Source organism: Hemitrygon akajei, chromosome 5 (assembly GCF_048418815.1).
Source record: "Hemitrygon akajei chromosome 5, sHemAka1.3, whole genome shotgun sequence".
NCBI lineage: Eukaryota > Metazoa > Chordata > Chondrichthyes > Myliobatiformes > Dasyatidae > Hemitrygon > Hemitrygon akajei.
In genome coordinates, this window is record NC_133128.1 from 70,596,566 (window position 1) to 70,620,245 (window position 23,680).

The 23,680-nt window shown below is 38.4% G+C and overlaps 1 protein-coding gene and 1 long non-coding RNA gene across 3 annotated transcripts in view; one reads left to right on the forward strand and one right to left on the reverse strand.

Moving 5' to 3' along the window:
- ltn1 (listerin E3 ubiquitin protein ligase 1) overlaps positions 1-23,680 on the forward strand; it is a 126,143-nt gene that overhangs the window by 46,976 nt on the left and 55,487 nt on the right. For both annotated transcript variants that reach the window (XM_073045711.1, XM_073045712.1), the window contains exon 13: positions 4,795-5,040. In XM_073045711.1, the coding sequence (XP_072901812.1) occupies positions 4,795-5,040 (246 nt within the window). The remainder of the gene's footprint in view (positions 1-4,794; positions 5,041-23,680) is intronic.
- On the reverse strand, positions 15,821-22,471 carry LOC140727855 (uncharacterized). Its single transcript, XR_012098952.1, has 3 exons — positions 22,239-22,471; positions 21,686-21,852; positions 15,821-20,525 (listed from the first exon to the last, which is right to left on the reverse strand). It is a non-coding gene; the product is annotated as an uncharacterized lncRNA (long non-coding RNA).

Sequence of the window (23,680 nt, forward strand, 5' to 3'; positions counted from 1 at the left end):
GGTAGTCTTTATCCTAAAGACTATCTCAGACTAGACAGATAAAGAACATCCCAGTGTTGAGAGGTAACTTATGAAAAAGATTCAGTGGTGTACAGGCTGCAGAGAAACAAAATACAGGACTAATGAAATTACAATTATTGAAAACTCTCTGAATAATTACACACAAATTGTGTGTGTGTGTGTGTGTGTGTGTGTGTGTGTGTGTGTGTGTGTGTGTGTGTGTGTGTGTGTGTGTGTGTGTGTGTGTGTGTGTGTGTGTGTGTGTGTGTGTGTGTGTGTGTGTGTGTGTGTGTGTGTGTGTGTGTGTGTGTGTGTGTGTGTGTGTGTGTGTGTGTGTGTGTCTATCTGACCATGGACTTATCTGCACCCACCTGCCTTTTCCCCATAACTCTTAATTCCCCAACTATGCAAAAATCTATCGAACCTTGTCTTAACTATATTTATTGAGGTAGCCTCCACTGCTTCATAGGGCAGAGAATTCCACAGATTACCACTCATTGGGAAAAGCAGTTCCTCCTCATCTCCATCCTAAATTTACTCCCTCGAATCTTGAGGCTATGTCCCCTAGTTCTAATCTCACCTACCAGTGGAAACAACTTTCCTGCCTCTATCTTATCTATCCTTATCATAATTGTATATGATTCTGTAAGATTTCCTCTCATCCTTCGGAATTCTTGCGAGTACAGTCCCAAGCAACTCAATCTCTCCTCATAGTCTAAACCCCCTCATCTCTGGAATCAACCTGGTGAACTTCCTCTGCACTGCCTCCAAAGCCAGTACATCCTTCCTCAAGTAAGGACACCAGAACTGCACACAGTACTCCAGGTGCGGCCTCACCAGTACCCTGTATAGTTGCAGTATAACCTCCCTGCTCTTAAGTTCAATCCCCCAAGCAATGAATGCTGACGTCCCGTTTGCTTACTTGATAGCCTACTACACCTGCAAACCAACCTTTTGCAAATCATGCACAAGTATGATTCCTTCTGCACAGCAGCATGCTACAGTCTTCTACCATTTAAATAATAATCTGATCTTCCATTTTTCCTTCCAAAGTGAATGGCACGCACAAATAAGTGATTATATAAAAAAAATAAGCAAGCAAAAGAGCACCAGCTGTGTCATTACTTGAACTTTCTAAAACTGCACCATTGTTAAAATTTCTCTGATGGTTCTGGCAAAACCATACGTTGGGAATAAAATTGTTGCTAAAAGAGCCCCTTCTGAAATGATCCATTTATTTCTGGACTCAAGATGGAAAGATAAAATTTGTGTATGTTTCACAGCAGCAAAAACATCACCCAAATAGCAAGATCCCGACTAATTACGTAGGAGGGAGATGTAAGCTCCATTTCCGCACGTAAGATAAATATTATTCCACAAATGTAAACCATTTCTGATGGTCTGACAAGAACCTTCTGAGCTGTAATATTCTTAAGACTGAGATTGATAGTATTTTGTAGAAGTACCCACCAAGCATTTGGAACAAAAACAGGTAAATTGAGACAATGTACAGATTATTATGATTAAATTGATCAATGGATTCGACTCCAGGAACCTGAATTGCAGGATTCTCAAGTTCCTGTGTTCTTTTATCGTGTTAGTTAGTTCATTTGCATTGCCTAACATGAGCAAACAACAGAGGTGGAATTATCAGCAGAATATCCTTTACTGAAGGCAGTAACTCTCAACAGCAGTATCGGGTACAATAGTATACATTGGCTACTAAGTGGTATTCTGAATGAAATTCTGGTTTACTGTATCAGGTGCTCCCAATGTGGCCTTCTCTACATCAGTGAAACCCAACATAAATTTGGGGACTGTTTTATCGAGCACTTTCAGTTGGTCTGCCACAAAAATGTTTTTTTTCCCCAGTTGCTAACCATTTTAATTCTACTTCCCATTCCAAAATCTCAGTCCATGGTCTCCTCTACTGTATGATGAGGCCACTCTCGGGTTGGACAAGCAGCATCTCAAATTCCACCTGGGTGGCTTCCAACCCGATGGCATGAACATCTATTTTTTCTTATTTCTGGCAATTTCTCCTCATCTGCTCATCACCTCCCTTCCTCTTTTCTTTTTTCCCATAATCCAATTTCCTCTCCTATCAGATTCCTCCTCCTTCAATCCTTTACCTCTTCCACCCATCACCTCCTGGCTTCTTGTTTCATCCCTCCCCTATCCGCCTAGCTTCCTCCTCGCCTGCCTTTGCCTGTTGCTTTCCAGCTTATGCTCCCGCCCCCCCCCCCCCCCCATCTTGTTCTGGTTTCTCCCGCTTCCTCTCCATTCCTGATACAGTATCTTCCCCCGAAACATTGACTGTTTATTACTTGCCATAGACCCTACCCAACCTACTGAGTTCCACCAGCACTTACGTTTGTTGCTCTGGATTTCCAGCATCTGCAGTATCACTTGTTTTTGTTTAAAAGTTACTTTTTGTTAAAGCAGGGAAGCAGTAAAATTAATTGCCAACTAGTCACCAAACACATCATTCAATTTTTTTTAATGGAATTGAAATTATAAAATAAACATAAATGTCTTGTGTTGTTGTTTAATGCAGCACTCTACTATGGTAAAGAAGATTATATTATTTTTTATGATAGCAGCCTTTCAGTTTATGAGCTAATAATATAGATTGCTTACAAACTTACTGTATGACATTGGAATGTTATCTGAATTTTTTTATCATTGATTGCAATTAATGTTGCTAATACAGCTCTTATTGTCCAATTGGATGACAAAAAGCAGTGGAACGTCTGTTTAACCACATTTGTGAACAACATTTGTCAGTGAAGTAAATTCTTTTACTTCAGTTAGTTATGATTTATTCCCACTGCTTTCTTCCTGTGAGTTGTTAGCTCTTGTACAGTAGAAACAAACTTTTCCAAGTATACTAACAATTTCCATTTTCTTTCATATTGTTAGATATTAAGTTTTCAAGTACATGACAAAAAACCTCTAAGTAATTTTTGTTTTACAATACTTTGAAGATTATGCTGCAACATGCTAGAGTATTTCAAAGTCTTAATAGGAAGCATTTCTCAGAAAATGCGATATACGGCCAGTACTGACTTATTTCAAAGAATAACACTTCTGTCACCCACTTTAGAACATGACTGATTTTTTTATGATAGTTTCAAAAGATTTGTTAAAAATATATTCTTTTGCCTTAGAATTCAAATACTAAATACACCCTATCCTCGTTATATGCGGAGGATATGTTCCTTGCAGTCGACACATAATATGAATAATTATGTAAATGGAGAAAATAGGGATGCGTTCCAGACGGCTTCCTAAATATGTTTTATCTGTAATTTATTCACATTTTCATACCAATACGACACAAAAGCAGTACCACAAGGCAACATTTGTATTATATTTCATCAATTTAAGGTAATATTCAATGTAATAAATCATAGAAAGTTAACATACTACGATATACGGTACTCAGCAACAGTGGCAAGTGTGTTTGCTCCGGGAGATGAGTGGGTGTTGTGGTGTCGGGATCATATCAAGCACAGCAAGGGGTGAAGGAGGACTCACAGAACTCTTAGAACTCCGGGCAGCAGGAGATGACACCGGTTTGAATAAAGTGGTGAGGGTTGTTTGCTTGGCAGCATTTTGTTTTTCTGCATAAATTTGCTTATAGGGAAGAAGGGTTGACGGCAGGGAACGACTGAAATGCTGACTCCGTTCTAAACTTGGGTCCATGTCCATTGCCATTTGTGCCAAGTGTTCCGACTTCCACCACTCTCTCACCGTTGGTAAACTCCCGGGGTTTTCAAAATCGTCTGTTGCTTGCAGCATCTGAGAGATAGTTCGCCGTAAAAAAAATACACCTTGAATGTGGATCACACCTTGGTCAAGTGGTTGAATCAGCAATGTTGTGTTAGGCGGCAGGAAACGCTGTTATGTTAGGATGAACGCTGTCCAAATGTTTAGGATGGGCTGGCACATTATCAAGCAACAAAAGAACTTTAAAGGCAAGATTCTGTTCTCGTTAGTAGCATCCCCAGAGCTGTGTTACCTTCAGCTGATGCCGCACTGTTTATAATTTCCAACTTTTTTTCAAGTATCAAAGCAGTTCTCTGCCGCTCGGCTGATAGTCCAGGACATGACATCGGACGCTTAAGAGTCATAGTTAAATATTTCAAGCACAAAATCACTGCACCATAGGTAAAACCAACAAAAGTTTAAGAGCACAAGGTTGCACATCCATACGTTACCAAAACCAATGCGAGACTGGCGGGAGTGAGACTGGGAGACGTGTGCATGTGACTTGTATTGGCGGGAAAGCAGTGCTCCTCGCATATAAGGAGACATTGGTAGAAATAGGTTCCTCGCATAACTGTGAATCAGCATAGTCCGAAGACGCACATAATGAGGATAGGGTGTACCAATATTATGAGCTTGTGATCTGTTAAGGAGATAACTTTTAGGTTGCATACTGTGTGCCTTCTCTGAAATTAAATTGAACCACTGAACCATCCCGTTTACTTTATTTAGATTACTAGAAAGTCTTCAAAGTAAATCATGTTAGACTACCTGTGTGCCACGTAGCAGTCAATGTAAAATCACTGTTAACAAATGCATGGAATAACAAGCCAGCCCACTCACTCAGCTGGTTTACATTGTGGTTCAAAAGACCAAAACTAAGGATATTTTTGTCAGAAAAAAATTCATAATTATTTTGAATCTTTATTTTGTTGATAATTGTGTAATAGCTGACATTAGAATTTGATAAGAATATATCTTGGTGATGTATTGTAATAACTTTAATTTACTGTTTGTCTTTAGAGTTCATGATTGCCGAAATTTATATCGAAAGAATAATTGACAGACTCCACAATGCACTTTCAAGCAATCTCTCGAAGGACCTCACTAAAACTGGAGTTCTGGAGCCATCACTTTCTTTCATTTGTGATTTGGCATCTAACTTCTTCTGCTCCATCAAAGGATGTTTGCAGATGTCATCAGCTGAGGATCTTCTTTTCACTATCTTCCAGCTCTGTGCCCAAAGCCAGGAGAAGACTCATCTCTCAGGTAAAGCTTAGTTATTCCTTAATGGATTTTCATGCAATATCTATGTTATATTGGTCTATTTTTGAATTATTGCATTATCTTGCACCATCATGTTCAAGTGAACTTTGCATACTGCGTGCCTCTTATCTAAAGAGTCCAGAACTGCATGTAGTACACAGAAGCAATTTTACCGAAGTGCTATCGAAAAATCTCCTTACAATTGCATTCTATCCTTCCTGTAATCAAGGCCAACATTCTGTTAATTTTTTTAATTATCCATATTAATTTTATGAAGACACCAACATCTTGTAAACCAAAACAGAATATGGTTAACATGCATTACTAGACATGCTGCTGAACAGTACAGCCATTTTTACATGGCACTTGTTCAGAGGATAAAGTGGAGATCAAATTTATACTTTCCTCTTTCCTCAACTAAAATCTTGTAAATTTATTTAATGATACAGCATGATAACAGGCCCTTTCAGCCCAACAAGCCCATACTGTCCAATTACACCCATGTGATCAATTAACCTACAGACCCATACATCTTTAGAACGTGAGAGGAAACTGGAATAACCGGAGGAAACCCATGTGGTCGCAGGAAGAACATACAAACTCCTTACAGAGGACAGCGGAATTGAACCTGGGTCATTGGCACTGTAATAGTGTTACAATAACCACTACACTACTGTGCTGTCCTTTCTGTGAGAAGACTTCCATAACACAAGTTACAAGGACATTTTGCTTTCTAAGGAAACCTGCCAAATCGAGCATTTATTCTTCATCTAATATACCTGTTGCCTTGCAGCACTAACAACCCAATTCAAAATTGACCCCTTGTGCTGTCTTTCAGGACTTTGCACGTTCTCCCCATGACTCTGTGAGTTTCCTCCTACATTCAAAAGTTTGGTAGGTTAATTGGCTATTCAGAATTGCCCGTGATTCATACAAGTGAGTTATAGAATCTTGAGGGAATGATGCAAGTGTGAAGAGTATAAAATAGTGGGATTAATGTGGCATGAGTATAAATTGGTGACTGATGGTCAGTGTTGACTTAATAGTCCCAGGGCCTGTTTTTGAATGGTTTTTCTTTATTACTCTAGATTTCTTTTAAATTTTGATCTTACTTTGAGGATCAATTCAGATTTATTTTTTGTAAGTTTTTATTTTCTATAATTGTTCAATAGGTGGTGTAAATCTGCTGCATTTGTACAATGTAAGATAATTGTAGGTGTCTTTGTTGGTAGCTTACATTCTTTTGTTATGCAATTTGTTCTTGACCTTCACTGACACCATAACAGTGTTTACCAAATTTAACATCTTCATATAAAGGTTGGTTGTTCTTACTTTAGAAATGTTTTTAGAACGTTCCACCTGGCAAGGTTTAATTTATACAGTGGATTCTGATTAATTGGGGCAAATCAGGATCAGTGCATTTTGGCCCATTTAAGCAGCTGCACCAATTAGCTGAAGTTTCATAGAACTAGATAAAAAGGCATAAAAAAGACACACTGAGTAACAAGTGATCTATTTAGATGAAATACAGAACAAATTAGAAAAGTACCAATGTTACTACTGTACTATAAAATTGTGTATTAGTTCCTAATACTTATCAACAGAGGAATTTGTCTGCATCACATTTTTTCATAAATGAACAAAATCAGCACAGACACCTTGTGCAGATAATGCACTTTATACAATGCTGTGGATGATTGTTACAATGATAGCTTCAAATTATCTTGTAGTTTGTAACTTGTTGCAGTAGTGAAATAGTTTCATTTTCATTTCCCGCTCTTTCTGGCATCTCCAAGCTGGGATGCTGAAACCGCAGTGAGCCAAACACTTTTGACCCAAATAACCATAGTCCACTGTATTTGTATTTCTTGAAACTGTTGTCAGGATTTAATTCTTTTTGATCACGAAGGGCAAGGAATAGTTGGTTTAAATTAGGTTTATTCAATAGATAAATGGAGACACAGAGTTTATTGCTTGATTATATCTTTATAAATATGAAATGTGTGCTTAAGGATTTCTTTATGATTGTTAGAACTAAATTGGAGTATCACTATATATAGTTTTGCTGAGTGATGTAAAGCAGAAAAGAAAACAATGATTTTTTTGCCATTATTTTAACAGTTCTCCCTAAGATGCCCATTTTGATAGGCATATCTCAAGATTTTCTGTTCCCTGAAATCTTGCCTAAGTTATTTGTCTTCAGTTGTTGGTGTAGTAATGCCTATACATTATTTGATCTTTATCAACTTGACCTTATTACCTGATACCCCATAATATTTCTTCAAGGGTAAGTTTAATTGAGCGAGCAAATGCTGACTGCTTTTCCCACATACCCTCAGCCCATGGCCAGAACCAATTGTGGAGCTTCTATAGGTGGCCCCCATTTTTCGAACATTTGATTTACGACAGCTCGCTGTTACGAAAGACCTACATTAGTACCTGTTTTCGCTAACTAAAGAGGATTTTTGCTTTTATGAAAAAAAGACAGCTGCTTTATACGTGTGTTTACCCTGAGAAAGACTACCATGACCGTGAAGCCTTGTGCGGGCAGTTGTGTGCGACTGCGTGTACATGTTTTTTCTCCAAATCAATTTTGGCTCGCTGTCTTCCTGATTTTGATAAGTGAAACTACATTGTACATACAATATTTCTACTTTATATAGGCTGTATATTTATCATATCATTCCTGCTTTTACTATATGTTACTGTTATTTTAGGTTTTATGTGTTATTTGTTATGATTTGATAGGTTATTTTTTGGGTCTGGGAACACTCAAAAATTTTTCCCATATAAATTAATGGTAATTGCTTCTTCACTTTATGACATTTCAGCTTACAAATTGTTTCATAGGAACGCTCTACCTTCAGATAGCGGGGGAAACTTGTATATCTGTGGATCAGGGATAAAATAGATCTTTATAGACCAGGAAAGGAATGTAGAAGCTTTGGTCATTTATGCATATCCTTTTCTATAGCTGAAGTTCCTGTGAATACCATTTGGTAATACATGTAATCTGACTTAGCCTTATTAGTATTGTTTAATGGGTTTTTTAATGGTAGGACTGGCACCTGTCATTTGACATGTACAGTAATTAAGTCTATTTAAGATTGGAACTTGCTTGCACATGTACAGCTGAACATTAGTCATTATGATCCAGCAAATTGAGATATCTCAAAAAGCAGTGTTTTAAGCGGATTATAATGACAGCGTGGTGATATGTGGCAAGCTGAGCTTGTATTGCTTGTAAGCTTCTAGTTCTCTTGTAGTACGTGGAGACTTCATTTAAAGATTATTACGCTTATAAGCTTGCTCACTCTCAAGGACTCTACAATTCACGTTCTCAGTAGTTTTGTTTATTATTATATTTATTTCTTTTCCATATTTGACACTGTTTATTTTTGTACATTGGTTGCGTGCCAGTCCTTGTGCTTAGATTTTCATTGATCCCATTGTTCTGATTCTATTGTATTGATTCTATTCTACTGTGAATGCCTGCAAGAAAATGAATCTCAGTGTAGTTGTGTCATCAGTTAATCAGGACAATTCTTAAAGAACAAAATCTAATTGAGGAAATAGCTGGGATTTCCTTTGTTTGTTGGGGACACTCTGCCACCTAACTGGCACAGGAGACTGCTGCCGAACAGATTCTAACTAGCGTCAGACGCATGCATTTGTGGCTGTTGGGCACTACACTGTGCTTAGAGTAAACATTTTAAATAGCATCAGTTGCCTTTGCTTGTATTCAAAAATCAGTGATTTTTGTCACTGATGGTCAGAAATAAGCAGTAAGACAGTTCAGAATGTTCTGCTCACTGCTGTTTTGACACTTACCTTGAATGTTACAATGAAAATGGAGATTTGGAGGGAGTAATCATCAAAAGCATTGTATGAAGGTAGTTTATTACCTGCACTAGGTGTCTATGCTGACTTTTTTTTCATTTACAGTCAATCAAAAGAACACAGCAGCATACACTGGATGAATTCCTCCATTGATAACGATGAGGAACTAATACACAGTTTTAACATACTGTAGTAGTTTTGGTAGTTTTCTTATTCTGTATTTCACTTTAATACGTAGTTTGTTACTCAGTCAAACTAATTGGGGCAGCCACTTAATTGGGCCAAAATGTACTGGTCCTAATGTGTCCAATTAACTGGAATCCATTGTATTTTGTGACCGTATTCGTATTTTGATACTAAATTTACTTCGGACTTTCCAACTTTAAGGTGGCCCAAGGTTCCTTATCCTTTTTTCATTGGAAATAGTTTAACACTTGTCTGTCCCTCAGGCCTTGCACTCATCTTAGCACTCCCATTCCTCTCAATATAACACAGATACCCCAATGTTTAAATCTGCATTCCCACTTTCTCCAAGATAACGTTGGATTGTTATAATATCTCCAATTTCACCAGGGTAATCTACCTTTACTTTGGCACTAGCTCCACCATTCAAACTTCATGCTATTTCAGATTTCGGAATGGTGTTGCATCTTCAACAAAATGCAGCCGTATATTGCAAAGGGAAAATTCTAATAATGTTGGACATCCCACCTATTATATTCAGGGCAGAAAGAGAAGGGAGCAACACATACAAAATGTTGGAGGAACTCAGCAGGCCAGGCTGCATCTAGGGAAACATGGAGCCGAAACATCAACTGTACTTTTTTCCTTAGATGCTGCCTGGCCTGCTGAATTCCTCCAGCATTTTGTGTGTGTTGCTTAGATTTCCAGCATCTGCAGATTTTTTCCTTTTTAGGAGAAGGGAGTAGCTTGTATTGGAAGAAGAGTTGAATAGTGGTCTTCCTGTCCTGTGTGTTAGATATCCAAGTGCACAGATTGCAGATCATGCTGCATGCTCCAGAACCAGGGGTCACAGTTTAAGGATAAAGGGGAAGCCTTTTAGGACGGAGATGAGGAAAAACTTCTTCACACAGAGAGTGGTGAATCTGTGGAATTCTCTGCCACAGGAAACAGTTGAGGCTGGTTCATTGGCTATATTTAAGAGGAAGTTAGATATGGCCCTTGTGGCTAAAGGGATCAGGGGGTATGGAGAGAAAGCAGGTACAGGGTTTTGAGTTGGATGATCAGCCATGATCATACTGAATGGCGGTGCAGGCTCAAAGGGTCGAATGGCCTATTCCTGCACCTATTTTCTATGTTTCTATGTTTCTATATGTTTCTATCGGATCTCTGCTTTCTTAAGGATTTATTAAACTTTAAAGATTTATCTCACGTGATTCTCAAACCCATTCTCCTGCCTTCTTCCTGTAACCTTAGACACCCTTACTAATCAAGAGCCTATCAACCTCAGATTTAAATATATCCAATGATTTGGCCTGTGGCTACGAATTTCACAGATTCATCAACCTTTGACTAAAGAAACTTCTCCTCATCTCCTTTCTAAAGGAACATCCTTTTATTCTGAGGCTATGCCTTCTGGTCCTGTACTCCCCCACTATAGGAAACATCCTCTCCCTAGTATCTAGGTCTTTCAGTATTCGATAGATTTCAATGAAATCACCATCTCATTATTCTAAACTCAGCGAGTACAGGTCCAGAGCCATCAAATGCTCTTCATACATCAACCTTTACATCCCCAGGATTATTTGCATGAACCTTCTCTGGGCCCCCTCCAGTGCCAGCACATCCTTTCTTGGATAAGGGACCCAAAACACATTGATGAAGGTAGACCTGTAGAAGCACATTGATGAAGGTAGACCTGTAGAAGCACATTGATGGTTAGACTTGTAGAAGCACATTGATGAAGGTAGACCTGTAGAAGCACGTTGATGAAGGTAGACCTGTAGAAGCACGTTGATGAAGGCAGACCTGTAGAAGCACGTTGATGAAGGTAGACCTGTAGAAGCATGTTGATGAAGGCAGACTTGTAGAAGCACGTTGATGAAGGCAGACTTGTAGAAGCACGTTGATGAAAGCAGACCTGTAGAAGCACGTTGATGAAGGTAGACCTGTAGAAGCACGTTGATGAAGGTAGACCTGTAGAAGCACGTTGATGAAGGTAGACCTGTAGAAGCACGTTGATGAAGGTAGACCTGTAGAAGCACGTTGATGAAGGCAGACCTGTAGAAGCACGTTGATGAAGGTAGACCTGTAGAAGCACGTTGATGAAGGCAGACCTGTAGAAGCACGTTGATGAAGGCAGACCTGTAGAAGCACGTTGATGAAAGCAGACCTGTAGAAGCACGTTGATGAAGGTAGACCTGTAGAAGCACGTTGATGAAGGTAGACCTGTAGAAGCACGTTGATGAAGGTAGACCTGTAGAAGCACGTTGATGAAGGTAGACCTGTAGAAGCACGTTGATGAAGGTAGACCTGTAGAAGCACGTTGATGAAGATAGACCTGTAGAAGCAGGTTGATGAAGGCAGAGCCGTAGAAGCACGTTGATGAAGGTAGAGCCGTAGATGTAGTGCATATGGATTTTAGTAATGCATTTGATAAGGTACTCCATGCAAGGCTTATTGAGAAAGTAAGGTGGCATGGGATACAAGGAGACATTGCTTTGTGGATCCAGAACTGGCTTGCCCACAGAAGGCAAAGAGTGGTTGTAGACAGGTCATATTCTACATGGAGATCAGGGTGACCAGTGGTGTGCCTCAGTGATCTGTTCTGGGACTCCTATTCTTTGTGATTTTTAAAAATGACCTGGATGAGGAAGTGGAGGGATGGGTTAGTAAATTTGCTGATGACACAAAGGTTGGGGGTGTTGTGGATAGTGTGGAGGACTGTCAGAGGTTACAGTGGGACATTGATAGGATGCAAAACTGGGCTGAGAAGTGGCAGATGGAGTTCAACCCAGATTAAGTGTGAGGTGGTGCATTTTGGTAGGTCAAATATGATGGCGGAATATGGCATTAAGGGTAAGACTCTTGGCAGTGTGGAGGATCAGAGGGATCTTGGGGTCAGAGTCCATAGCCTCTACATAGGTTGACTCTGTGGTTAAGAAGGCATACAGTGCATTGGCCTTCATCAATCATGAGATTGAGTTTAAAAGCCGAAAGGTAATTTTGCAGCTATATAGGACCCTAGTCAGACCTCACTTGGAGTACTGTGCTCAATTCTGGTCACCTCACTACAGGAAGGATGTGGAAACCATAGAAAGGGTGCAGAGGAGATTTACAAGGATGTTGCCTGGAATAGGGAGCATGCTTTCTGAGAATAGGTTGAGTGAACTCAGCCTTTTCTCCTTGGAGCGACGGAGGATGAGAGGTGACCTGCTAGAGGTGTACACGATAATGAGAAACATTGATCATGTGGATAGTCAGAGGCTTTTCCCCAGGACTGAAATGGCTAGCACGAGAGGGCATAGTTTTAAGGTGCTTGGAAGAAGGTACAGAGATGTCAGGAGTAAGTTTTTTACACAAAGAGTGGTAAGTGCATGGAATGGGCTGTCGGTGGCAGCGGTGGAGGTGGAAATGATCGGGTCTTTTCAGAGACTCCTGGATGGCTACATGGAGCTTAGAAAAATAGAGGGCTATGGGTAAAGCCTAGGTAGTTCTAAGGTAAGGATATGTTCAGCACAGCTTTGTAGGCCGAAGGGCCTGTATTGTGCTGTAAGTTTTCTATGTTTCTAAAACTATTCACAATCTTCCAAGAGCAGTCTAACCAATGCTTTATAAAGCCTCAGAATTATATCCTTGCTTTTATATTCCAGTCCTCTTCATATGAATCTTAATATTGCATTTTCCTTCCTTACCACTGACTCAATCTGCAATTTAACCTTTAGGGAATCTAGCATGAGGACTTCCAAGTGTTTTTGCACCTCTGATTTCTGAATTCGCTTCCCATTTAGAAAATAGTCTACACCGTTATTCCTACTACCAAACTGCATGGCCACACACTTCCTTGCACTGTATTCTATCTGCCACTACTTTGCCGTTCTTCTAATCTAGCTGGGTCCTTCTGCAGACTTCTGGCTTCCTCAGCATTACTTTCCCCTCACCTATCTGTAACATCCACAAATTTGGCCACAAAGCTGTCATTTCCAACATCCAAATCATTGACATAATGTGAAGAGAAGCTGTCCCAACAGAATTAATAGTCAAATGGCCTAATTTCTCTCCTGTGTCTTTCTTTAATTTCATTTGTGTTATATTTATGCTGCTTGATTAGATGATTTGTTACATTAGTATAAACTAATTTGACTTGGGCAAGGCCATAAATGTGGGTTATGGTGAATGTGAATTTAAAGTATTGATGGTACAAAATGGCATTATATTTTTAATAATTATAATCATAGTCATCAATTTACAGAAAAGTGCAGCACAGAAACGGGCCTTTTGGCTCACCTAGTCCGTGCCGAGCCTTTTAAATTGCCCACTCCCATTGACCTGCACTGGGCGATAGCCCACTAAGCCCATCCAAGTAAACTTCTCTTAAACTTGAAATTAAGCTCACATGCACCACTTGTGCTGGCAGCTTGCTCCATACTCTCTCAACCCTCTGAGTGAAGAAATTTACCCTTCATGTTCCCCTTAAACTTTTCACCTTTCACCCTTAACCTTTAACCCATGACTTCTGGTTGTAGTCCCACCCAGCCTCAGTGCAAAAAGCTTGCTTGCATTTATCCTATCTAGATCCCACATAATTTTGTGTACCTCTTTCAAATCTCCTCTCAATCTTCTACATTCCAAGGAATAAAGTCTTAACCTGTTCAACCTTTCCATGTAATTCAGGTCCTCCAGACCTGGCAACATCCTTGTAAATTTTCTCTGTATCCGTTCAACCCTATTTACATCTGTCCTGTAGGTAGGTGACCAAAAATGCACACAATACTCCAGATAAGTGTCACCATGTCTTTTACAACTTCAACATAACATCCCATGCCTTGTGCTCAGTACTTTGATTTACAAAGGCCAATATGCCAAAAGCTGTTGTTACGATCCTATCAACCTTTGACACAACTTGCAATGAATTATGGGCTTGGATTTCCAGATCCTGTTGTTCTGCACTTTTCAGTGCACTACTGTACACTGTGCCTGATCTGCCCTGATTGGTCCTACTGAAGTGGAACACCTCACACTTGTCTGCATTAAATTCCATCTGCCATTTTTCAGCCCATTTTTTGAGCTGGTCCAGATCCCACTGCAAGCTCTGATGGTCTTCCTTGCTATCCCACCCCAATCTTGGTGTTATCTGCCGATCCAGTTAACCACATTATCATCCAGATCGTTGATATAGATAACAAACAACAATGGAGTCATCATCAATCCCTGCGGCACACCACTAGTCACGGGTTTCCAGTAGAGTCATCCATCTACTACTACTCTCTGGCTTCTCCCACAAAGCCAATGTCTAATCCAATTTACTACCTGATCTTGGGTACTGAGCTACTGAACCTTCTTGACCAACCTCCCATGTGGACCTTGTCAAACACCTTGCTTAAGTCCCTGTAAACAATATTCACTGCCTTGGCTTCATCAACTTTCCTGCTAATTTCCTCAAAAAACTCTATAAGATTGGTTAGGCACAAGCTACCATGTACCTTTCCTTAATCAGTCCATGTCTAACAGTTACTCCTATATCTGGTCCCTTCGAATACCCCCACTACTGATGTTGGGCTCACTGGCCTATAATTCCCTGGTTTATTTTTAGAGCCTTTCTTAAATGGCGTAACAACATTGGCTATCCTCCAATCCTCTGGCATCTCCCATGTCGCTAAGGATGATTTAATTATTTCTGCTAGAGCCCTGGGATTTTCTGCACTTGCCTCCTGTGTCCCAATTTATCCACCCTAATTTGCCTCAAGAAAGCAAACACCTCCTCCTGCAATCTGCAAAGAGTCCATAAAGTTGATGCCTGACTTCGGAAGTCTCTGCCCATCTCCTGAGTAAATACAGATGCAAAAAATTCATTTAAGATCTCCCCCATCTGTTTTGGCTTCACACATGGATTACCATTGTGATTTTCCAGAGGACCAATTTTGTCCCTTGCAATCCTTTTGCTCTTTAATATATCTGTAGAATCCCTTAGGATTCTCCTTCACCTTGTCTACTAAGGCAATCTCATGCCTTCTTTTAGCCCTCCTGATTTATTTTGTCAGTATTCTCTTGCATTTCATATACTCCATTAGCACATCACTTGCTCCTACTTGCCTATACCTGCAATGCGCCTACTTATTTTCTTAACCAAGGTCTCAGCCTGAAATGTTGTCTGTTTATTCATTTCGATAGATGTTGCATTTTGTGTTTATGTTTATTATTATCTAAACTAAATATTCTTTAATTTTTTTAAATTAACAAAGCTTTACATGCATTCTACTCCTTCGGCTGTCCATCAATTTTTTTCGATGATGACTGAGGTTTGGGCAAGATTGTATGGAAGCCCTGCAGTTGCCCACGCTGCAAGTCTCCCCTCTCTATGGCACCAATGTTGTCCAAGGGAAGGCCATTAGGACCCATACAGCTTGGCACCGGTTGTCGCAGAGCAATGTGTGGTTGAGTGTCTTGCTCAAGGACACAACATGGTGACTCAGCTAAGGCTCGAACTAGTGACCTTCAGATCACTAGACTTAACCACTTGGCCACGTGCCACACACATTCTACTCAGTGTTTCAATAAAAGGAAGTCAGAGCTTTTCATTTTGTAGTAATAGTATTTTCTCATCTATTTACCAATTCAGCTCCCAGAATTTGAGATTTTTTTAAGATGTAGAAAATAAATATTTTCAATGCAGTTTTTAGGTCTGAAACCTTGATTTTTATTCTATTGATATCTAGTTACAGAAACATTTCAACAATTGAATGATTATTTTGAAATAATCCTCAGTTTTAGTGATGTAGCAGAATATGAATAATATACAGTCAAGCACTTTTCATACATAACTTCACCAATATATACAGTATATATAAAAATCTACACATTTAAAATTAAACACAGAATTTTAGAATGACTCAGTAGTTAGTCATCATATGGAGACAGCAGAATTTAAGTGTTTTTTTTTGTTACTTGTAATCCGGCGTGTATAAAATTACAGATAAAAAAAACTAAAAGATGACCCTGACATGTATTCCTTTGAGGTGTTTGAATACAAATCAAGTGTTAAGGGTGGGGTTGTATCCAGCTCTCCAGCTGTGATTCTCAATTATAGAAGATTACCTGGACCAGATGTAGTGGCTCAATAGAGTTGACACTGGGAGTTGACCTGGGAGGCACAATGGGATCTAAGGTGGCATATTGCCCAAGATTGCCCCTGACATTTTTAATAATGAGAAATATTTATGAGTGATTAAATTTCCTTCAGATTGTTCAAAATAACTTAATGAAACTTTAATTAAATAATTAAAATATTCAAATTATGAGTAACAATTAAGGAAAATCTTGCTCTAGTTAACTTTCAGGCTGAGAATCTCTTCCTTCAGATGAATGGGAAGGGAGAGAAGCAGAAGAAAGAATATTATAGGCCAGTTCCTCTGACCTCAGTGGTTGGAAAGATGTTGGAGACTACTGTTAAGGATGTAGTTTCATGGAGACACATAATACAATAGGCCGTGGTCAGCATGGTTTCCTCAAGGGAAATTCTTGCTTGACAAGCCTGTTGGAATTCTTTAAAGAAATAACAAGCAGCATAGACAAAGGAGAATTGGTTGATGTTGTTTACTTGGGTTTTCAGAAGATCTTTGACAAGGTGCCACACATGAGGCTGTTTACAAGCTACAAGTCCAAGGTATTACTGAAAAATTCTATCATGGATAAAGCAGTGGCAGACTGGCAGGAAGCAAAGTGTGGGGAATAAAGGGAGCCTTTTCTGGTTGGCTGGGTGACGAGCAGTGTTCCACAGGGGTCTGTGTTGGGACCGATTCCTTGTATGTTATTGGTCAATGATTTGGATAATGGAATCGATGGCTTTGTTGCAAAGTTTGCAGGCAATACAAAGACAGGTGGAGGGACAAGTAGTTTTGAAGAAGTAGGCTACAGAAGGACTTAGACAGATTAGGAGAAAGGGCAAAGAAGTGGCAGGTGGAATACAGTGTCGGGAAGTGTGTGCTCATGAACTTTGATAGAAGAAATTAAAGGGTTCACTATTTTCTAAATAGAAAATACAAAGATCTGAGGTGCAAATGACTTGCAAGTCCTTGTGCAGGATTCCTTAAAGGTTAATTTGCAGATTGAGTCTGTGGTGAGGAAGTGAAATGCGATGTTAGCATTCATTTTGAGAGGACTGGAATGTAAAAGCAAGGATGGAACATTGAGACTTTATAAAGCCTGCAGATATCCAACTAAGAACTTGTATTGAAGACAAGATAACTCCTGTGAGAATGCCATTCTTAACAGTGAAATTCAACAACCTATAAGCCACATCGGGCTTGTATGTGGTAAAAACAGTAGGGCCAGCATTGTGGGTGCGTGATGGCTAAGGCAACTACAACTTGATTGGGGATCCATCCATCCATCATTTGCAAGCCACACCCCCTGTAATAGAGTCAACTGAGAGCAAGTTAAGAAAGGTATTGGATGATGCCACAACTGTGTTGAAGGATGGCATTGGAAAACTCAAACATATCAAGGTAAAATAAATTATAAAAATGCCACACCTAAGGCCAATGGATGGACTTGACATCGTTGCAGTCCTTTAGGATTTGCCAATTATTATAACAGGCTCCTGACAAATCTGACTACTGTGCTCTAGCCCTCGAACAGATCGGGAGGAAATGGCAATGGGCGATGTAGTGTGAGGTGGCTTTCCAAAAGGCAAAGGAAATGGTGATGTCTGATACTGTGCTCACATAATATGATCCACTTCGCCAGTGAAACATGCCATGCACTGTTCAGGACAAGGTGTCCAGAGACAACTCCAGAGCTGTCAGAACCACTTCCTGAAGCACCAGAGTCAACTCCTACAAACACCATGGAGACTGTTCCACAACCACAGGTCTCATCTGCCAAGCAGAGTGAACTCTTTTGTCAGGAGAGTTCACAAGAGTAAGAAATTCTCCACAGCAATTAAAACTTTAGGCCTGAATGGGACAGTTTAAAATTTACTGTGCAGTGGATGTCTGTATATAGCAGTTGTTTTATGTAGTGTACTATGTAGATAGTTGTGATGTAATCTGTATTAAATTGAAGTATATAGCTAATTAGGGAAAAATGTTCTGTATGTAATATTTCATTAATATTTGAGTAATAATGTAAATGTATTTGATTAAGCATTTTTGCTTACATAATGCATTGCAAATTGTATGTAAAAATATGTAATTGGCATTCGTCTTTACGCCACCATGCGATATATATAAACGCTTTGCTTAAAGTAAAAAAAAACAAGTTAGACTTGCCTTCTCAGCTTCCTTGATTTCCGTTCAATTAGTTTTTATGTTTTGGAGTTACAAAACATAACAGAAATTGACTAACTGGGTTGGAGGTTCTAAGAGGAAAATCTCGTGATTATTAACAAGTCCTGAGGAAAGGTCTTGGCCCGAAACGTCGACAGCGCTTCTCCCTATAGATGCTGCCTGGCCTGCTGCGTTCCACCAGCATTTTATGTGTGTTATTGTTTGAATTTCCAGCATCTACAGATTTCCTCGTGGTTGAATAGTATGTATTGGATTTGCTTCAGATATTATAAAAGCAGACACTGAGGTGTTATTTTACTGCCATAGCAAGATGAAAATCTTCATTTAATGTAACAATAGCCATTCTCACCAAATTTCTGTTCCAATGAATTGGCAAGAGTACTTTGACTGCAGTGGGTTGTAGGAATTATCACATAAGTTGATAAATGAAAGGTAAAGGAAGAAGGGCAGATTTCAACAGCTCCTTAAAACACATTTAAAAAAAATATTTAATTTCTTCTCTAATTTATTAATCTTAATTTTTAATGCTTGTTATCTATATGTTTTTTTCCATTCTGAGGGTAATAATAACATGTATTTTCTTCAGTACAAATACAGGCTGATCTGATGATTTCATCATTTCCTTTTCTCAGCTCCTATTCAAAAACCATGGATTCAATATCTGTAAAGGAAGTAGTTTATCAGAATCCTTGAGAAAAAATAGTTTTATTTTGATATTGCAGGAAGTTTTATTCATTTCTTGATATAATTGATAGAATGTTATGACTGTACAGTTTGGATTGCAAGGAAATGATCAGGAATGGTGATACTGATAATCTAGTGAGATGATTTTGTTATTGTTCTGAAATAGCTCATGCAGAATCCTTGAGGTACAAAAGAAGATGGCCATTTCTGTACTGGCAATGATTAAAATCACATCTTATGAGCTGTCTTATAATGTTTGGCTATCATTAACTGCAAGAGAGATGATTTGTGGTCAGGTACCAAATTAAACATTGAAAGAATCAAGTCAGAACTATAATATCAGGCCAAACTACAAGAAATAAAGGAAGAAATTTCTGTGCCCCATTGACTTAGCAGGTGTCAGCTCTGGAATTAATTTTGACATCAAAAATAAGTTTAATTTATGAATGTATTATTCTAATAAAATTGATTACCATTCATCCTGGAACTGAAAGAACTAATTAGTCCATAGAACACAGTATTAATAGTCTAAATTGATAATAATTTAAGTTCTAAAATTAAATGACAAACTACGAAGTGCTTAAAAAATCAAGCAATAGACACATTTAAAAATAGTAATAAAAGTTGCAAACTTAACTAATGAAATTTGCAATATTTTAAGTTAATTTAGTTATTTGAAGATATTTTATGAATATTCTAAATTATATTTCTACCCTTCAGTTTACAGTTCACCAATTTAATCATAAATTGAGGGTGAGTGAAATTTTTTAATGGTCGATACATTTTGTTGCTTTGAATTTTATGTAAAACAGCAGCTGCAGGGTATATTAAGCAAGAATTTACATTATTTTAAATCTCGTATAAAATAGTGAAATATAAATGTGTAATGTTTTATAATAATGAGATCTAAATTTTCAATAATATTTTAATTCTGATTTGCTACCATTTATCCTGCTTTAAATGGGCCATAAATAATTCAAGTAGATTTTCTGCAATTGACAGTATTTCACTTATGCAGTCATTTTTCATGACATTTTCTTGGACTCTATTATTGGTATTTTTAAATGTCAGGTGATTACTATTTTTAAAGCTGTCTCTAAACCATTTAAATTATTCATAATCTACTGGGTATGTTGCAAGAAATAGCTGATAGAAAATCTCCTGCTTACAGGTAGAACTGGTCTCCTGGAGTGTATATAAGAAAAAAAGCATGGTGGTTGTCTGTTGTGTACAGCATGTCTCAAAGCATGTTACATTTTCTGTTGCCCTTTTGATTATATTTGCTCAAGTGGCAGATTCACAACTGGAAAATTTGGATCCTTCTGCAGCTATATTAGGGGCAGCTGAAACTGCTATCTGCTGCATCTCAACAGAAATAAAGATTGTATTCCTCAAAGAGATAGTAAACAGATGTTTGTCCTTCCTTGTTCTGCTGGTAGATAGCACAGAACATGATGTTTGCCGTAAAGAAGTACCGTACTGGGTGCAGTAGTGTGCCTGAAGGGAGGAGAGAAAAAAAAACAAGAGAAATTATGATTGAATTTATAAAAGTGGCTTTGTTTTATTGTTACTGTGGTAAATTGGACAGCAAGCCCAGCTGTACAATACCAGCCCTGTATTCCAAACCCAAATTCCTTTCTAAGTAAAAAAAAATGACTACAAGAGGTTGCTATGGTTCTGATGGTAAAAAGCAAATTATTGTCTTACTGTGTGCCCGCCTATGCACTGCTCAACTATTTTCCAGGCACAGACCTTACCAAATAAAAGCCACTTGTGGGGGGAGAAATCAATTTGCATCACTGCACTTTTTAATCTTCTCTTTGTCCATGTAAGCTGAACAGTGTATCACTTTGGTTAAGAGGGCATCCTGGTGACTTTATTTTAAATTACCAGATAACTTGTTGGAATAGCATGAAAGAAACATTAGGTCACTGTTTCCTTCCTCCTGTTGTGAAATAGATTTTCTCTGTTCCTATCCATCTCAGATGGCATGGCTAAAAGCTTGAATAAATATTTCTCTTCTCTACAAGCTACAGTCCCACATTGGTCCAAAAGTGGATTTAAAATGTCATAGTAGGTAAAATAATTTGTTACCTTTTTTCTTGAATAATAGTCACTAGTTAATAAAAAGTACTTTAAACATACATTTTCTAAACTTATATTCATTTCTTGTTATCTTTGCATTTTCCCCTTGTGGAAAAGGTAGTGACTGAGTGAATAGGAAGTATTTTTTCTGCCTGACTTCTTGACTTTTATTTTTGTTGATCTGCAAGCTAGGATTGACAATGCATTACAGTTCTTGCAAAATAGATTATTTTTGATCTTCTCTTTTAAGTGACTATAATACAAATTGTGATGAGTGCTTTCTAGTCTGACCTTAGTTTGCTCCATCTCAATCTAAAAAAACACCCTTGCTTCAGCAGCGGTTTTTTTGTTTCCATTACCAACTTTTTGTTTTACCTTTGACTATTGATAAAGATCTGATTAAAAGTTCTGATTGTTAAGAACACACCTGATTTCCTCCCCCCAAGCTTTATGATTTTTTTAAGAACTATTTTTTTATTTCAATATTTTCTATGCCTGTTGTTTATTCTTCCTTAGCAAAATGTTAATACTTCGACCTAAGCAATAATCAGAGAAATTCAGTATTTTATTACCTGATTTTAGAAAGGCAGTGGACTTTTGCGAGAGAGTTTAGGTCGGGTGCGTTTATTTTGTCTCGTAGCCGAGTGATCGCATCCTGAACATCGAATGATACGGTTTACTGATTGACCAGCATCTACTGTAGGCTGTTTTTGTGCCCAACGCCCAAACTGCTGGAGTCCTAACAAAGGAATAAATAAATCAGTCAGGATTTGATGGGATGCTGTGACTCTTAAAAATGTATCATCGATAGAGCAATAAGAACATAGCTAGTTTCAAACACATTGCAAATTTATAAGGTCTATAGATTATTGCAGAATTAACTTTGCATATTTAAATCATAGAAAGATTTCAAAAAGGGTTAAAATGATGTCAATATTCTTGTAACTTTATACCATTATCAACTGCAAGCTAGCCACAGGAACAATGCTTTAAAGACTGATATTACTTTGTGACGCAGTAAATGATTTCAGCACAGTTAAAAATGCTGTTTATCTTGTTTTTGATTACAATTTGCACTTGATGTTCTGTAATATTGTATTGAACATAGTAAAATGCAGCACTTACCTTCGCATACTGATGATATTGTTATCAATATGGTTAGAAGAGCAATGATGTATTTAACATTCATTATTTTGATGAATGGGTATATTCAGTTACTCATACAGAAAGTAAACACTCTCAATCATATTTAATACATCTGTCTGTCTTCATTTGGTTGTTCACTGGTAGAAAATTTCACTTGAATCCTGATTGAAATGGTCTGCAAGCATTTGGACTATAATGTGGATAGCAGTACAGTCAATCATGCAGACCACGTAGATCACAGCCTATTGAATTATTGTAATGCATGTTAAACCATGCCTCTTGGTTCTTTTTTGGAACTGCAGCCCATTACAACTACTATGCCTCTGCCTTGCCAGGTTTTGCTGAAGAGGAGAAGCTTTTTAATACTAACAGGTTGTTGAAGTCAAAATTTCTATGAACTATTCAGCAATTTAACAGGCAATGTACTTTAAGGATATATTCTTTGATGTTGCTCTTATTGAAAAGAATAGTTTAAATGTTACAGATAAAATAAATACATAGTACACTGAAGAAGTTTGTTGTCACTTAATCATACTGAAATTAGCAAGTGTATGGAGGACAGTGTACCAAAAAACACAGTCTAGGTATTTGTAACCAGAAACCATGGAAGAACTAGGAGATTCACTTGCTACTGAAGATTAGGTTTGCAATATAAAAAAATATCAGGTGATCCTAAGGATTCAAGATAGGACCTCTGTAAAGTTATCAGATTTGCTAAAAGACAGTACTAGTCCAAAATCAAGCCCCAGACCAGCCATCAGTTGTGGCAGTCCTTGCATGTTATAACAGGCTATAAAATGAAGTCAGGCAGTATTGGTGACAACAGCACATCCCTTTCTGATAAGCTTAATGCATTCGATGCATGTTTAGAACAAAAGGGAATGAGTATGTCACCACACACCACCAAAAGCATCCAGTGAATCTGCAGAAAGCATCTGGTCTGGGTGGCGTTCCTGACCAAGTCCTTCGGTCATGTGCAGAGCAGCTGTTGGGCTTATTTGCAGATAATTTAAACCTCTCCTGCTTCAGTTTGTTCTTGCACCTAAGAAAAACAAAATAATGTGCCTTAACAATGACCACCGAATGGCTCTGATTTCTCCCATCCTAAAGTGCTTTGAAAGGATGGCCATGACACACCTTAATTCCAGCCTTCCTGATAACCTTGACCCAATGCAGTTCGCCTACTACTGAAATACCGGTATGTCTGTGGTGGATGCCATCTCCATAGCCTTACCATTGTCTCTGGAGCATCTGGACAGTAAAGACACCTATGTCAGACTGTTGTTTTTTGATTACAGCTCAGCCTCCAATACTATAATACCAAGCAAATTTATCTCCAAACTCCAGACCCTGGGAGTCAAAACCTCCATCAGCTACTAGATTCTTGACTTACTGACCAATAGACAGCATTCAATAAGCTT